The following is a 19637-nucleotide window of genomic DNA, read 5'->3' as shown; positions in this document are numbered from 1 at the left end:
CAAAACATATTAAGGTTCTAAGGCAACGCGCACATGACGCCCCTGGTCTTTCAGGCGTCCATAGACTACGGTAACAGTTTACCATCAGATTGGCCGTGTGCTTGTTTGCCACCTACGTAGATAAAAACAAAAGATAGATTATTAATATCGACCTTATTAATGTCGACGCCCTCGGTGGTCTAGTGGTTTAGCACACCGCTTTACGTCCGATGGTCGCGGGTTCGATTCCTCACACGGCACAAACATTTGTATTCATGAGTATGATTGTTTGTGTCGGTCTGGGTGTTTTCTATGTATAATATGCATATATTTACGAAAAAAAAAATATATCTATGTATTTCTATCAGTTGTCTAGTACCCATAACACAAGCTTTAGCTAGCTTAACTTGGGTCTAGATGGCGCTGTGAGAATTGTCTTGAGATTATTATTATTATTATTAGATTATTGTAATATACATAATTAACCGAGTTATGAAATGGCATATAAATAATTGATACTATTAAAATCTCGGGGTACGGTTACACGCCTTGTGAATAAGCACATGGCAAAATTAGGCCTGAGCTCATCAAGAATCTACAGATTTTGCAAGCTGAAAGGAAAGAAAACGCTACACGTCTTATGTGGTTGTAGCCCACTCATGCATCAACGAAATATCTTATTCGGAAAATCACACTATCTTGAGGTAACACAACACAATACACTCATAGAAAATCATTTATTCAAATAAATAAACTTACATTGAAGCACTTTTGAATAGACATTAATTTTTTTTAATCTACCGCTCATTCGGAAAGCTATCTCATCACAAGAAGAACGAGCAAGAAACTTGCGTGTTGCTCTTATACTTGAGGTAATACAAGAAAATACACACTACACACTAGCGCTCCTGAAAATATCATTCAATTCTTGTACCTCACGGGTCACGGTTAGTGTTATATACCAATGTATAGTCACACTAATAAAATATAACTAGGCCTATGCACGACAAAAGTCTGCAGATTCTGCCAAACTGAAGAGGAAACGCCACTACACATCCTATGTGGTTGTAGCCCACTCATGCATAAACGAAATATCTCCTTTGGAAAGTTTACACTCTTTCTTTGAGATGAAAACGATTGTTCCTAAGAATATCCTTCAATTCTTGTCCCTGACGAGTCTAGGTAGCAAACTTTGAAAAAGGGCTAGATCTATCTAGGTCGCAGCGCTACAGGTCTATATATCTGACCGATCAACCGAAAACTATCCTGGTGAATTTACCACGATGGTCTAACTGACCTAACCTAATACTCGGCCTATCATTCTCCACTGGTGCCCCGCCAGCGTGTACCATTAGCGCAGGCATGTGCACCATTTCATTACCATCCTTTAAAAAAAATTAAAACCATCAATAAATGTAAAAATAAAATAGGCGCCTTGCCTAATTACATAATTTTGATTACCTATATTTTGTTATGACCTGTGGTTATCGTTTAACCAAAACACAGTTATCTACGTTACCTTCAGTTAATTAAATTAAAATAATTTGACCTATAACTATTATCCATTCGCTTGTTATTACAACTTTATCGGAGTATTACGTCATCGAATAAAATCTGAGACGCAACATGCACCTCGGCGCTGTTATCACTCAGATACGGTGAAAAAGTTCCTGGACCAACAATATCTCATTTTTGTATGGATCAGAGTGCTGGCCCATAAAAGGCGATTGCACTCACTCCTACTTATGAATACAAAATGTTTGTGCCGTGCGAGGAATCGAATCCGCGAGCATCGGCCGTAAAGCGGCGTGCTAGACCTCTAGACCACCGAGGTCGTCATATGTGTCGTTAGATGTCATCCCATCTATTGTCACTCTGAGTCACACTTTCCCCCGCACCCCCCTTTCCTCCTTCTCGTCTTAGCCCCCTTAATGTGTGACTTAATTCATGGATGGCTCCTAACGAATTAGGCATACATTCAAATATAACTTTACAAACGACTTGAAGCCTATGGCGACCAGTATCTGAAAATAGTGCTAAATAATAAGTAAATAAGGCAAAATACATGTTAAATAAGGACATAGCCTCGACAATTAAATCAAGGGCGGGTTATCTTCACACGTGGAGATTTTATGAGGATTCTGACCTTCGACACACATTTCATCGCCTCAGTTCAAGATCGCAGACAGATTGTGACTGCCCTCAATCGGTTAATTGATCACCTCTCAGGTTTCTTTATTCTATGGCATCCTGTTATTTCACAGCTATATTTATTTGTTTAATTAATTTACTTACAGCTAATCGCCAACACGTTTATATTTGAAAACTATTATACTTTATATACTACTTTAAACTATACAATGACAAAATCATTCAGATTTTATATATTACTAGCTGTACCCACGACTTCGTCCGCGTGGAATTTAACTTTATTTTCAAAAAATAAAAGTAGCCTATGTTACTCCATATTACATCCGCTATCTGCTAAAAAAAAGTCCCGTCAAAATCGGTCCAACATGAATGAATAATTTTTGGTTTGATTTAAATTTTTATGTCACAACATACGTATCTATGGGTATGTTTACATACATATAAGCGTAACATTTCCGCATGCAGCTGCTGTCTCCAATACGGTCTTGTTCCTGACAGGAAGGTTATCGGGGTGTCTACACGTGGTATATTTACAGCGACCTCCGAGCTCTGTCCCCCTTTTCAGAGAGGCCCATAACCGCAGCGTCGACCGATAGCTGGCCAGACGGTTGCTAAGTACATACACACGGAAATAAAACAAATACTTTATTATTGTATATATATATATATATATATATATGTATATTTATACCACGAAGGAGAGAAAGACCTATTCGGCCCATCAACATTCAAAATATCTTTATTCAGTCTCTTACAGAGTCTTATGATATGTCAAATCTACTCTCAGTTCAGAATGATTTCGAGATGAGAAGAACTGACAAGAAACTCAGCTCGTATTCTTCTCAAATGAATGTTGTACATATTTAAAATAGTACAGATTCATTTAAATTCAAATTTCGGAGAATAGAATGACCATCAGCGCATGCTATTGCAAAAGTAAAAAGTCTAATCTAGTCGGTGTTCGTAACCTGAACAGACTAGTTCACAAGCAGCACCCGTAGTATGACGGATGAGCCAGCCATCATTGCACTCGACCATATTAAAAGGAGCACATCGACCCGGCCGGTGGGCCGGGTGGGCCGGCGTGGTGACGCCGCCACAAGTTTGACGTCTGACAGTAAATAGTTAGACGCTTGAAACTTGAACCTGACACCCTATGTCAGGTGCGAGTTGCCAAACCTTAAGAAATGTTAAACCATCCTTCAAAACCCTATGATACAGTTTCTAGAGAAGATCTCGCCAGGTACTTTGTGAAACGAAGTCGAGTCTAAATACACGCGGGAGGAAGCCTCCTCTGAAACAAAGTGTGTGAGGATGAAGGTCTGTAGATGACGAGCGATTCGATGCAAGCTGAAGCAAGTCTGATGCAGTGAAGCAAGTGATAATCGCCTATATACCAAGGGAGTTACGTCGTGGCCATAAGTAATACTAGTGCTACTCTTGCCAGGGGATTGTGATATACCTCCCTACCCTGTAATTTTCCTGCTGTATCATCATCTGTAACTCTTCAGCAAATAACACAGCTTACAAAGGAAGCTACCCCAACAAGCCCCTCTTGCCTCCTGGGCACACTGGGCCCAAGGTCCCGCGATGGATTGAGACCCCCTAGTCTAGTTTAGTCCCTACCCCATTACCAAACGATAACCGATAGCTACTCTACTCTCACCTGAAAATCAGTCTTAACAAATGCTTACCGACTATGGTAAATTTGTTCGTTCTTGTTTTTTTTTTAGACTTTGTCCACAGATTATTTTTTTTTTTAATTTACACAGATTAACATTTACATTTGTATATACATGTACATTTACATGTTTACAATATAATACAATTTTTATATATTTCTATTGTCTGTAGTCCCCAAACTAGGTCAGGCCTGTATCTTGGGGGCTGGAAGCGCGGATACCAAAAATATGCAGTATATGTACACTTCAATAAATAAACCCCACAAAACAACAATTTTTTAAAATTATTTTTGCCCGATTTGTTTTGAAGTAAGGGCATCCTTATAAACATCTCTAAACAGTCATATTCCAAAATGTCTTTGTCCATTCTAACAAAATAGTGCTTTATTACTGTGGACATTGGGGCCTCATTATCCTAAAGTGCCCAGGGCCTCTAAGGTAAAAGAGGTACCCACTCAAACTACTTACAAAATCTATCTTGGTACACGTTAATAAATTTACAGTGAAATATACTTACATAACAAGTATCAATTGTGTCATAGATAAGTACATACCTTCAGTCATCATAACCTAGGATAACACAGTAGGTAAAAGTAAATAAGGTCATGAAATAAAAAACAGCCAGCAGGAAAATCCGCGTGTAATCGGAGAGTTATCAAATTGACCGCTGCGCTGGCGAAAGTGCGCCGTACCTACAATAATACGAATATGACAGCACCTGATAAGTCGCAACGCAATACCGGTTTTGTAAACCTGTACACTACAATAAACACATTTTATGTATTTATTTAGTTTATTTATGAAAATTTCGAAAATGAATCAAGAAACGTTAACCGCGTTGGTTGGTTATATATTCAATATTTTTTCTATTTGATATTTTTTTTTCTCAGGACAATTCACACAGCGCCATCTAGTCCCAAGTTAAGCTAGCTAAAGCTTGTGTTACGGGTACTAGATAACTGATACAAGTACATAGATATTTTTTTTTCATAATAACATACATATTATACATAGAAAACACCCAGACCGATACAAACAATCATACTCATGAATACAAATGTTTGTGCCGTGAGAGGAATCGAACCCGCGACCATCGGACGTAAAGCGGTGTGCTAGACCGCTAGACCACCGAGGTCGTCAAATTTAATTGAATTAGTGCTAATTGGTGGTTTGTAATCACACACTTAAACTTAAAAATGTAAAGTAATAATAAAATTATTTAAAAGAGCAACACGCAAGTTTCTTGCTCGGTTTTCTTGTGATGAGACAGCGTCCGAATGAGCGGTAGATTAAAAGAATGATAACTGTGACTATTCAAAAATGTTTAAATTAAGTTTATTTGAATAAATGATTTTCAATTCTATGAAATTTATCGAAAATGAACCAAGAAGCATCCGTGACGCGGCTTGTGGACCCCGAATTACAGCGAAGAAGACGTGACATAAAATCTGCCACAACATATAAATTAAACTTTACATACTAAATTAATCACATAACCGGCCAGTTTGTATAACAGTTTTAAACATTATTATGTTTTCTTAAAGGATTTATAGTATTTTATTTAATTCCTCTACTATTAGCTAACACTTTATATCTCTCGCCGAACAGAAGTCACGTGTCGCAATATAGGTATAGATCTAATAAGGTTGGAATTTGATCACCAATACAGAAGTTCGTAACGCTCACAGTAGTATTGGTCAGGTTTCCGCCTGAATATTTGTGGAAGCAATAGCGGAATTAAACAAACCAATGTAATTCCATTAAATTATGCTATATACTTCCGCAACATAGCACGTAATTCGATATTTTTTTTATCGGACTAATCTAATGCTGTTGGCCGCAGCTGGCCTTTACAGCTTCTTAGGGGGCGAGTGCAGATGGCACTCCAAACCCACGGAACGACTTATGGAGCGGCTGAAGGCCAACTACTGCCTGACGGATACGACTTTAGTCTGAGAGCACCGCTAGAGGTTCGAACCTCGGCTCAGGCCGTCGTAATTTCGATCCCCGTTTGAATTGGACCCCGATCGATCGGAGGTAATAAAATATTATTGTCATTATTAGACTTTAGTATACCTATTAATATTGTATATATATGTATATATATACATAGGTTGTAGGAGTATTCCCGTACCTATAACACATTTTACGACCCCTATGTATTTTTTTTTTTATTGGATTGTTTGGGCTATTGTCAGATGTGTAGCACCTGTAGCACTGCGACCTACATAGATCTATTGTGCTCGCCCTTTTCAGAGTTCGCTACCTAGACCCGTCAGGGACAAGAATTGAAGGATATTCTTAGGAGCGATCGTTTTTATCTCCTCGGGAAAGAGTGTAAACTTTCCAAAGGAGATATTTCGTTTATGCAAGAGCGGGCTACAACCACATAGGATGTGAAGCGGCGTTTCCTCTTCAGTTTGGCAGAATCTGCAGAGACCCCATGTAACGCGTTACGTATAAATTATTCACGTTAATTTTTTCTGGCTGAAAGGGGTAATTAATTATGAACTATATTATGAACATTCTAAATAAAAAACTTAGGCATATGAACTATACTATAAAATCAATTATGAACTGTACAAAATATATCAATATGAACAAATCATTATGAATTTCACAGTACAGAAGTATAATGCGGGAAATTCCTACGTTATAAGGGGGGATCTGATGGACATATTCAGTGGATTACAGATATACATCATCATCATCATCATCATCATCATCATCATTATCTGCTTCTTCCTTATCCCATTTATTTGTGGTCGGCGTAATATGTTTTTCATATATGATATATTACTATTATTATTTCTGTCTATTCATTCCATCTTGCGCCATCCACCACCTTCTGTTCTTCTCTCCTCAAACCAAAGGTTGTCTAGAAGAAATCGCTTTAGCGATAAGACCGCCTTTTGTACCTAGCCTACCTTTCTGTATATTATGAATATTGTTTTTTTTTTGTATTGTTTTTAAGGTGCAATAAAGAGTTATAAATAAAAAATATATATTATTAATAGCATAAATGTTAGAAAGCAACTGATATAATGATAAGTCAGTTCCTATCACTGTTCTTGAATAAAATCCACAGTCATCTTTAATCGTAAACTATATTATTACTACAATAATGAGATAGACCGTTTGGGTTGGTAACTGATTCATAATTATGTTATTTTGCAATTTGCATGTTTTAAGACTGAAGCTCTGACTCATTTGACTGTAACGACACTGCAATTAACGTTACTTTATTATGTAATAACAACATTAATAAACTATTATTATAAATATTTATTTACTTTTCATTAATATAATTGAACTATGTATGCATGAATGACGAGAGAATGTATATATAAGTGTAGGGAAACGAATGAACGAGGTAGGCAAACTCTAAAACGAGGAACGACTAATATTTGTTGCTGGATATTAGTGCTTTCTTGTAATATCTGAAAATTAAATTAGTAACGCGCAGAAACCTGTTATTTCGACTCCCCGGACTTATATTGTAGAACTAGCTTTTGCCTGCGGCTTCGCTCGCGTTAGTTTATCCCCTTAGGGGTGGAATTTATCAAAATCCTTTCTTAGGGGATGCCTACGTCATAGTAGCTTTATGCAAGGAAAGCCCGATCGGTTTAGAATTGACAAAGTTTCGTACAAACTTTCATCTCCTATTTTATCCCCTTGGGCTACCCCCAAATAATAAATTAATCAAAATCCTTTCTTAGCGGATGCCTACGTCATAACATCTACTTGGATGCCAAATTTCAGCCCGATCCGTCCAGTGGTTTGGACTGTGTGTTGATAGATCACTATATCAGTCACCTTTGAGTAATATATATTTAAGATAGAATAGAAAATCCTTTATTCAAATAAAATTAATTTAAGCACTTCTGAATAGGCATAACAATTTCCTAATCTACCGCTCATTTTGAAAGCTGTCTCATCACAAGAAGAACGAGCGAGAAATTTGTGTGTTGTCCTTTTAAATAATCCTTGTAAGTTTACATTTTTCAAGTCGAAATGTGTACTGTCTTCTCTCTCTTTCTAGAAATATATCCCACATGGTGGTGAGGTCAGCTTTTCTTATTTTCTTATTTAGTCGACACGTTTATCTTATATATAAAATTCTCGTGTCACAGTTTTCGTTCCCATACTCCTCCGAAACGGCTTGACCGATTCTCATTAAATTTTGTGAGCGTATTGAGTAGGTCCGAGAATCTGCCAACATCTATTTTTCATCCCCCTAAATGTTAGGGGTAGTCCACCCCTAATTTTTTTTTTTATTTTAAGTCAAAACAACGTTTGCCGGGTAAGCTAGTTAGTTGATAAAGTTTATATGTTGTAAATAAATATTGTCGATATAAGTTTTACGTACTGTATTTATCAGCACGACGCAGTACAATTTAACTTGGCCCCGATAATCCTTCAATTGTTTATGCAATCGTCAATTAACCTGTCCTCCGAGTGACCGATATTATTCACGAAAACAATTTAGATAAACGCCGCTTACGTTACTGATGTATTTTCTAAAATACTACGAATTAATTGACAAACAATGTTTAATCTGTAACTCGGTTATATGTAGTTTATCATCAGTTAGCGTGTGAGTCATGCTCACTTAACTTAACTTCACTTTCAAGTAAACAAACAGACGTTTAAACCTCTTACACAGATAATTCAAAATATCTTTATTCATGTAGGTCTATTACAGACTTATGATATGTCAAATCTACCGTCACTTCGGAATGATATCGAGATTAGAAGAACTGACAAGAAACTCAGCTCGTATTTTTTTCAAATAATGAAAGAACATGTTTATAATAATATACAGTCATTAAAATTCAAATTTGGGAGAATAGAGTGACCACCAGCATATGCTATCGCAAAGAACAAAAAAATTAATCAGTGTTCACAACCTGAACAGACCAGTCCCCACAAACAGCACCCATTCACGAGTATGACGGATGAGCCAGCCATCATTGCACTCAACTATATTTGAGGGAGCACATCGACCCGGCCCACCACGCCGCCACAAGTTTGAACTTTATAGCGAGCATAACTGTTTCAGGTTACTCCACTACGTCAGTTATATTATTTACAGCATAGGCTGTACCGATAACAGTTTTCACCCATTATAATATTAAATTTACATTATTTAATATTTAATTTATAATATAATATTACATACCTCTTATGTGTACGTTTACAGACCTTTGGCCGAATTATCGGCGTATCCAACGGACATAAAGTAACGAATGATTTTTAACTTTTAATTTTACAACCTTCGCACTGTACATGTATTATATACATATAAACCTACCTCTTGAATCACTCTATCTATTAAAAAAACTGCTTCAAAATCCGTTGCGTAGTTTTAAAGATTTAAACATATATAGGCATCGGCGCATCCAAAGGTTATAAAAAAAACAAAGATTTTTATAACAAAATATTACATTATTTGTAACTGAAATAGGTTTTTACGTGTCTTAGAACAAGTATGCAAACCATAGTTGCCACAAGATGGTCAGGGTTTAACAGATTTAATATGAAATTAACAATACTTGCTGTTCAACTGACTGATTATATGGCAGGCACGTCTTAAGAGATGTAAAATAACTAGACTTCAACAACCTGGCATAAGGTGGGATATCTGAGGCTGGAGGATCACATCTCAGGATATAATATAATCAACAAATCTGCTTCTAGTCTGTAAGACTGATTGCATAATAAAAATATTAAAAAAAAATGAACAATAGGTATATGAGGTATAGGTACTACGATTAAAACTGTCCAACTATGTACTAAATTGAAACTGGGATACATCTGCTGCATTCATTCTACGGTTTAATAGTCTAGCCGTTTAGCACCGCTTTACTTCCGGTGGACGCGAGTTCGATTCCTCGGACGGCACAAACATTTGTATTCATATATAAGATTTGTATCGGTCTGGGTGTTTTCTGTGTATATTATGTATGTATTTACATAAAAAAAATATATCTATATATATATATATTTGTATGTTATCTAGTACACATAACAAGCTTTAGCTTAACTTGAGTCTAAATCTAAATCTGTGTGAATTGTCCTGAGATTATTATTATGCTTGCATGAAAAGTGTAAAACAAATGCTGTTTTTTAAACGGCTAATTCTTTCTCTATTAATCTATCTTTGAAATATTTATTGGTACAATTGAAATCGAAGTTTAATTAACAAATCAGCTTAGTAAATGAATTCCGAGTATCGAAACGAATGTTCATACATAACTTCTAAATTACTAATTATAATTATTAATTAAGAAGTACGAGGCCATTACGGTATAGTAATAATTTTTGTAATTAATTGTTTCTTTTATGCACAATAGAGAGTTTTATTATTATTATTATAGTTGAACGTCACTGTTATAAATAATTCGAGATATAATTGTTGAAAACTCCAATAAAATAAAACTTCTAATCGGCTACTATCTATTTTTGATACCCCTGAGCGTTAAGGGTTGTCCACCGGTATTTTTTTTTTATTTGGACAAAAAGTAAGTTTTATTTGACAGTTAGATAAGTTTGACAGCCTCGGTGGTCTAGTGGTTTCGCACATCGCTTTTCTATCCGATGGTCGCGGGTTCGATTCCTCGCACGGTACAAACATTTGTATTCATGAGTATGATTGTTTGTATAGGTCTGGGTATTTTCTATTTATAATATGTATTTATTTACAAAAAAAAATGTATCCATGTTTTTATATCAGTTGTCTAGTATATAACGCAAGCTCTGCTTAGCTTGGGACTAGATGGCGCTGTGTGAATTGTCCTGAAATATTATTATTATTATTTATAATGTGGTATTAAAAATACATATAACCTAAAATTTTCACCCTTCTAGCACCAACTAGAGATTGGTGAAAATTTTTAATAACTAAAAATTTGGGGTTGTTTGTATTTTTAATGTAACATTATAAAATACATACAACGCTAAATTTTCCCCTTCTAACACCAACCCCTATTTTTTTTTAATTTCGGGTCGCGTTTACAGCTAGTGTTATATGAACATCTATGGTAATTGTTGCGGGTATATGTTTATGTTGTTGTTTGAGACGATGTATATTACAGATGATAATAGACTGACAATATGTACATAGAAATAATGATCTTATATACTAAATAACAATTGGAAAATGTAAGGTGGGGTGACACAGTTTAGACATGGCAGTGCTTAGTATATTGTGTATATTGGATTGGTCTTACTAGACATTATAAAAATGCAATTATTATTTTGATGTATCTAAGTAACTGTATCCCATTTTCAATTGCAGTAAGCGTGGAGATCTCGACGGCTGACGCGTGATGGAGGACGAGGTGACCTTCCTGTTCCAGCTGGGGGTGCTGCGAGACGCAGTCTCCGCGCCGGCACACCTCCTCACGCTGTCGCACCTCAAAGAGCTGGCGGTCAAGTTCGTGCAGGAAAAGGTATTTATTTATCTTATTATTCACTAGCTGTTCCCGCAACTCCGTCCGCGTGGAAAATAACTTTTTTTTTTTTAATAAAAGATTTTTTCAAAATAAAAGCCTAAGCCTAAGTTACTCCTTATTACATCATCTACCTGCCAAAAAAAGTCCTGTTAAAATCGGTCCAGCCATTTCAGAGATTACCCAGAACAAACAGACCGACAGTCAGACAGACAAAAATTGGAAAAAGTGTTTTTTTGTGTACGTACCGTATTTATATTCATATGCATGTAGTAAAAACGGTTATTTCAGTATTACAAACAGACACTCCAATGTTATTTATATGTACAGATTATTAATAGGCCATAAATTCCTTATAGACTAGCATATTATTCATGCCGGCCCGCATAACGTCGTCAGTATCACATTTTTTAACATTTTGTACTGCAGCTCAGCTCCTATTTGTCGTAGCGTGATGTTGTATAGACTGTCATCCTCGATAATTGGGCTATCAAACACTAAAATAATGTTCACTATCACATCAGCAGTACCTGAAGTTGCCTTGATCATCAAAATTTTACCTCTATAATATTAGTATGAGGATGATAAAATTAGCATGAAGTCAGTTAGCCCATCTCGACAAATGGCAATTTACCACGACTTTCATAATACCAATCTGACATGGTACATTGATAGCAATGGGATTATAAGTCCAGTAATATTGAATGATAAAGTGAGCTTGAACTCAGGCCAGTTAGCCCATCTCGACAAATGGCAATTTACCACGATTTTCAGGAGGCCAATCTGACATGATAAATTGCTAGCAATGGGATTATAAGTCCAGTAATATTGGATGATAAAATGAGCTTGAAGTCAATCCAGTTAGCCCATCTCGACAATTGGCAATTTACCACGATTTTCAGGAGGCCAATCTGATATGATAAATTGCTAGCAATGGGATTATAAGTCCAGTAATATTGGATGATAAAATGAGCTTGAAGTCAATCCAGTTAGCCCATCACGACAAATGGCAATTTACCACGATTTTCAGGAGGCCAACCTGACATGGTACATTGCTAGCAATGGGATTATAATTCCAGTAATCATCATCATCATCTGCTTCTTCCTTATCCCATTTATTTGGGGTCAGCGTAATATGTTTTTCGCTTCCATTCATCCCTGTTCGCAGTCATCGCGTTATTTACTTCCTTTCTTACCATATCATCTTTCACACAGTCCATCCATCTCTTTTTCGGCCTTCCTCTGCCCTTATAACCATCCACATTCATATGTAACACCTTTTTTAAAATATTATCCTCATTCCTACGCATTACATGTCCATACCATGATAGACGATTACTCTTCAACCTATAAGTCCAGTAATATTGAATGATAAAGTGAGCTTGAAGTCAATCCAATTAGCCCATTTCAAATGGCAATTTACCACGATTTTCAGGAGGCCAATCTGACATGGTACATTGATAGCAATGGGATTATAAGTCCAGTAATATTGGATGATAAAATGAGCTTGAAGTCAATCCAGTTAGCCCATCTCGACAAATGGCAATTTACCACGATTTTCATAAGGCCAATCTGACATCGTACATTGATAGCAATGGGATTATATGTAAGTCCAGTAATATTGGATGATATATATGCTTGAAGTCAATCCAATTGGCCCATCTCGACAAATGGCAATTTACCACGATTTTCATGTGGTCATGGTACATTGCTGGCGTTGTAACCATTGTGGTTATAAATACACATTACTAACAACAGCCTTCCCCTAAACTAAGTATAACTCCTGTTCTCTAAGTATCATTGCTCTCTTCATTACATACCATAAAACAAAGTCGCTGTCGCTGTCTGTCCGTCCCTATTTATGCTTAAATCTTTAAAACTACGCAGCGGATTTTGAAGCGGTTTTTTCTAATAGGTAGAGTGATTCTGGAGGAAGGATTATATGTATAATACATGTACACCCGGGCGAAGCTGGGCGAGTAGCTAGTCTAACTATATTTATCTCGTTGCTAACTATACAGTTATATATTATGGCTAGATCCCGGACAATGGATTGAATCGTCTATCTGAGCGCATCCTGCTGTTCCGGCACGACTACTGCTCGCCGAACGTACTGCAGCTCATCAACTGCGCCACGGACGTCACAGATGAGACCCTCGTCGAGATCGTCCTCACCGCCAACCGTTAGTACATCCACTACCTTACTTGTTGTAGTTTTATTTTATACTAGCGTATCCGCGACTTCGTCCGCGTGGAATTTAACAAAAAAGTTAATTGAAGAAATTTTCTAAAATAAATGTAGCATAAGTTACTCCATATTACATCAGCTACCTGCCAAAAAAAAGTCCCGTCCAAATCGGTCCAATCATTTCAGAGATTAGCCAGAACAAACAGACAGACAGACAATAATTGTTAAAATGTTATTTTAGTGTCTGTACCGTATTTATATTCATATGCATGTGGTAAAAAACGCTTATTTCAATATTACAAACAGACACTCCAATTTTATTTATATGTATAGACTAGCTGACCCGCGAAACTTCGTCTGCGTTTCATTTCCCCACCTTTTCCAATATTTTTCATTGCAGCTCCGCTCCTATTGGTCGTAGCGTAATGTTATATAGCTTAAAGCCTTCCTCGACAAATGGACTATTCAACACAAAAAGAATTTTTCAATTCCAACCAGTAGTTCCTGAGATTAGCTCGTTCAAACAAACAAACTCTTCAGCTTTATAATCTTTATTATATTAAAATTAAAACTACGTGTCACGTTGTTTGTCCGCGATGGACTTCTAAATTACAGATTGCAAATTTCATTTACACATTGTTTGCAATTTGATCCAACTTGAAAGATAGGATAGCTTACATCTCAGTTTTGTAGTCGCAATATTATTTTATTTAAGAACCTTAGCAACAGCAACGTGTGGCCGGATCTGCTAGTAGTAGTGTAGATTTCATGTGTTAATATAGTTTAACATTTCGCTGTTTACAGCTCTACTATGCGAGGGCATGCAAGAAGCGCCACCGCCGCGGCCCCACGCTCTCGCGGTCCACTCGTACAAGGCGCCAACGTTCTGCGACTTCTGTGGAGAGATGCTGTTCGGACTTGTGCGCCAGGGTCTTAAGTGTGAAGGTAAAATAACCTAGAATAAATACTGTACGGAGTACCGTCCCAGGCGAGTGTAAAATTTCTACAAGGTAAAAACTCCACAGCGCCCTTCGAAGCGTTTCTAGTTTCTAGTTGGAGTCACAAGGGGACCTTTAGGTCCCACTTTTGGTAGCGCTCTATATTGTTTTGTTTTAATGGATCCTTATTCACCAAAGTGTCCCAGGCGAGATGGGATTGTAAAATTTCTATTCGCTAAAAAAATATATATATAAAAAGTCTAAATTCACCATAGTCTGAGTGAACTGTTTCCATCTCTAGGTGCTTTACCTAGAGATATAAACAGTTCAGTGATTGCTTGATTTATAGATTTAATTTAAAGTGAACTATTTACTTTAGGGTAAGCAAATGCTGAAATAGAAATTATTGTTACAACTAGAATATTTGGAGTGTATTTATTTCGACAGGATGCGGCCAGAACTACCACAAGCGATGCGCAGTGAAGGTGCCGTCGAACTGCACGTCGCCCCCCGCGGCGAGCTCGGGGGCGTCTGTGGGGGGTCGGCGGCCGTCCGCCTCCCCGCGCAGCCCCTCGCGCTCCTCCACGCACAGCCACGCCTCCCACGACGACTCCCTGGTAAGGCGCATCGCAGACCTCGTCACCGGCAACAATTAGACCCGTTAGACCCGTTAGTGTGCGGCGTACCTTATTTATCAGGGCTGTACAGAATAGTTATGACTTTGTACTAATACTAACCGTAAAATATATTGCTTATGTGATGAGAAATATATACATTCCATATGTAGAATTACAAATACCACAAATAAAACTGAGAAAAAAAATTGCTTACGAACAAACAAACACAATACAACTACTCGAATTTATATACAACTTCAATACATATTTATTTCTACCCCTCCAAACAATCCCCCATCCAATTCAAACGGGGATCGAAATTAGAAAGGCCTGAGCCGAGGTTCGAACCCCTAGCGGTGACCTCAGACAAAACTCATATCCGTCAGGCGGGAGTTGGCTTTCAACCGCTTTATAAGTTCTTCCTTTGGTTTGGAGTGCCATCTGCACTTGCCTCGTCCGATGAAGCTGTAAAGGCCAGCTGCGGCCAACATTAGAATTGTTCGAAAGTAAAACTAGTTCTATTACAAATAAATTACATGTTTTGATTGTAATTTTTGTAATGTCTGATAAAAGCTTAAGACATTCCTAATTACTTAGAATTATAAAAAAATAATAATAATCTCAGGACAATTCACACAACGCCATCTAGACCCAAGTTAAGCTAGCTAAAGGTTGTGTTATGGGTACTAGATAACTGATACAAATACATATATTTTGTTTTAGAAATAAATACATATACATAGAAAACACCCAGACTGATACAAACAATCATACTCATGAATACAACTGTTTGTGCCGTGCGAGGAATCGAACCCGCGACCATCGGTCGTAAAGAGGTGTGCTAGACCGCTACGTCACCGAGGTTGTCAGATTATTGAATATTAATATATTTTTTATAGTATTTTATACAAATATCATTAACATTATATTTGATTTAAAAATCAAATACTTATAGGTACATATGTATTATGGTAGAAATACAGAAGTTAACATACACTTTAGTATTTTTAGAATCTCAATTTTTTTTATATGTAATTTTAACTATATTTTGATTATTACCAGCTACTCGCCCCGAATTCGCACGAGTGTACATGTATTATACATATAAACCTTCCTCTTGAATCACTCTATCTATTAAAAACCGCTTCAAAATCCGATGCATAGTTTTAAAGATTTAAACGTATATAGAGACAGACAGCGACAGCGACTTTATTTTATAATATGTAATTTTGCGTAAATTGAATATTAATGTATTTTTTTATAGTATTTTATACAAGTATAACTAACTTTATATGTGATTTAAAAATCGAATACTTAGTTATATAATTTCATATGTAATTTACATTTACATATAGGTACTTTCTTCAGTATTTTTAGAATCTCATTTTTTTATATGTAACTTAAACTGTATTTTAATTATTAAAATAGTTCGTAGGGTCTTAAAACGAATAAAGTTTTGGAAATAGTTTGTCGTATCTTAGCAGGAAAACAATTTTGCTAGCCAGGTTCTGGCTCATCACGATTAACCCATCGAACGTTTTGACACAGATCTGTGCACCCCTCTTAAACCTTGTGAAAATCTGTGTCCGCAAAACCGTGACTTCATTTTAACCAATTTTATACTTATTTAAAACAAATTAAGATTGTTTATTTGTTATTCTTGATTGAGATGATAGCAATATATAGCAAGAATAAGTTTATTTGCGGACAACGTTATAATTTGTTTTTCACACTGCTTTCTTGATATATGATAGTGTAGCGGCGATTGCCGCATGCATCCTCATGTAAAGTGCGAATACTGTAACTACCATATAGTAATTTTTATAGCTGTGACGTGGTCGAGTGGAATGAGTAGTCATGCTCACTAAAATGTCCAGACTTGTGGCGGCGTGGTGGGCCGGGTCATTGGTCTCCCTAAAATATAATAATAATAATAAATAATCTCAGGACAATTCACACAGCGCCATCTAGACCCAAATTAAGCTACCTAAAGCTTGTGTTATGGGTACTAGACAACTAATACAAATACATAGATATGTTTTTTTTTATATGAAATATGGTCGAGTGCAGTGTTGGCTGGCTCATCCGTCATACTCGTGAACGAGTGCTGCTTGTAGGGACTGGTCTGCTCTTATCACTACGACTGATTTAATCTTATTGCATGATTATATTTGACCCAAAAAATTAGTGCTTGTTGGTAGTTTGTATTCACATGTTTCGACTTGTAAATGTAAACTTACAAGGATTATTTAAAAGAGCAACACACAAGTTTCTTGCTCGTTTTTCTTGTGATGAGACAGCTTTCCGAACGAGTGGTAGATAAAAAACAAATTGTTATGACTATTCAAAAGTGCTTTAATTAAGTTTATTTGAATAAATTATTTTCTATTTTATTCTATTCTATTCTATTCTTGGATAACGGTATCATCCTCCACTGGTATCACTCCTCCAAAATGTAAATGTAATATTGGTCTAGAAATCAGACTATTATAGTACCTAGCTAAGCTTATCCTATAAGTGCAGAAGAATTTCCTACCCCGACTTACACTTAGAAGATCGTGTATATCAATCAAATTTGTTAATGTCAATGCAAAGAAACTTATATTAAAAATTCTGACTGATGGAAACGCCAATAAATTTAATATTAATCTTAGAACTGACTTTAGGCTGCTGGAGGGCACTAGTGGAGGATGATAGAGAAGTCAGGTCAATCAACTCATCAGTTCACTAAATTCATCACAAATTAACCGTGTTAGTCCCGACACCGCGTGGAGGCCGACCTGACGTGACGTATCCTAGCAATGGGAATTACCGTTAGTCTCGGCACCATAACTAACGTATTATTAAATACAGACAAACAAAATCATGGCATATTTTTAGTATGTAACTAACCTGATTTTGAAAACATAAATATTAATCTGTAGGTCTAAATAATAGAAATAGAAATAGAAATAATCTTTAGTCAAATAAACTTAATATAAATACTTCTGAATCGTCAAGTTTTTTTATTCTACCGCTCATTCGGAATGCAGATTCATCACAAGAAGAATTAGCAAGAAACTCGTGTGTTGCTCTTTTAAATAAATATTGATTTACTTATATTTAATTAACAACAAGGATTAGGCATGCGACAATCAACATAGAAACCGCTACGCACTTAATCTCTGTTCAATCAGATAACATTGTCAGCGCTATGAATTTTAAGTTAGATATTTTCTACAAAAACATTATTATCATTTATAAATTCTTCAATTTTATAATAAGCATTTTTACAAAGAAAATATTTTATGACACATTTGAATTTTTTTCTGGCAAATTGAGTTAATTTAATTAATAAATAAGACACAACATGAATGGTATACATACTTATGTTTAATGTTATTTTATTAATTTTACTTACAAACTTGTATAAATACAAGTATAAAAAATAATATTTGTATAAATAAACTGTTTTTTGAATATTAAGGCAAAATTAATGAGATTAATTATGAATGAAATTAATATATGGATACATATTGTATAATGGGTTTTAAACCCATTTCAGAATGGGTGCGAAAATATGCATAGCGATTTTAAAAAAACTAGTATTCTTTTATTGGATTTTAAACTCTATTCTGTTATAATAGAGCATATTTTGCTTACACGTTAAAAATACTTTTGTATGACGCTGATCTAGTATAAATACTTTTTTATGACTAACTACAGCTAAGCTGTAAAGCCTAGCAGAGACGATGCATTAACGGATAACCGTACTTACTAATGAAATATATTTATTTATTTATAAACTCTTTATTGCACCAATAGAATTAATACATAAGAATTATACAGAAAAGAGATATGGAAGTACAAAAGGCGGTGTTATCGCTAGAAGCAATCTCTTCCAGACAACCTTTAGGTAGAGAAAATACAACAAAAGTGGTAGGTGGCGCATGAATAGAATGGAAGAATATATATATATATAAAGGTAATAATAGGGATAGGATAATAATACCAATAAATATTAGAAATTAACACACATTATATATACTATATATAATATATTATATACTAATAATATTATATATACTATATATATATATATATATAATAAATTGAAATGAAATTTTAATTTTAAAAACATGAACAATATTACAATCATATTTTAAAATATAAAGTTGAAAAAACACACTACAGAGTTTCTTTTTTCTATGTACAATTTTTTTTAATAATTTTCAGTTTGTTTAATTATACGTTATCTTAAATTTAATTAAATGAAATTTAATTAAATGCATCGTCATTGCTAGACTTAATGTTAAGTCACTTACGTCCGTCCGTATTAGTTGAGACTGATTTTTTTTGTTGTGTATTGCACATTTTACATTGTGTATTTATTTTTTACATTGTAATATTTTATTGGATGTGTAATGTTACACAAACTACTAACACGATAGGTGGTGGGTAGATGTTGTTACAATGTAATTGTAAATTATTGTAACTCGCTTCGAATAAATATATTTTAATTGTTTTTGTTTTTTTTTTATAACAACCTACTTATCACCTAACTCGTTGGTATACATTTATATATATAAAATTGTCATGTTGTTTGTCCGCGATGGACTCCTAAACTACTGAACGGATTGCAAATTCGA

At 35.4% G+C, this 19637-nt stretch overlaps 1 protein-coding gene across 1 annotated transcript in view; it reads left to right on the top strand.

The window, feature by feature from the left end:
• Nucleotides 1-11115: 11115 nt before the first annotated feature.
• LOC131841698 (serine/threonine-protein kinase D1-like) overlaps nucleotides 11116-19637 on the top strand; it is a 32334-nt gene continuing 23812 nt past the window's right edge. Inside the window, exons 1-4 of the mRNA XM_059190014.1 lie at nucleotides 11116-11266; nucleotides 13305-13449; nucleotides 14259-14399; nucleotides 14840-15009. Of these exons, the coding sequence (XP_059045997.1) occupies nucleotides 11144-11266; nucleotides 13305-13449; nucleotides 14259-14399; nucleotides 14840-15009 (579 nt within the window). The 5' untranslated portion in view covers nucleotides 11116-11143. The remainder of the gene's footprint in view (nucleotides 11267-13304; nucleotides 13450-14258; nucleotides 14400-14839; nucleotides 15010-19637) is intronic.

This window comes from Achroia grisella, unplaced genomic scaffold (assembly GCF_030625045.1).
Source record: "Achroia grisella isolate CSIRO2021 unplaced genomic scaffold, CSIRO_AGI_Agris_v1 utg18832, whole genome shotgun sequence".
Classification (NCBI taxonomy): domain Eukaryota; kingdom Metazoa; phylum Arthropoda; class Insecta; order Lepidoptera; family Pyralidae; genus Achroia; species Achroia grisella.
This window is presented reverse-complemented; position numbering and strand designations above follow the sequence as displayed.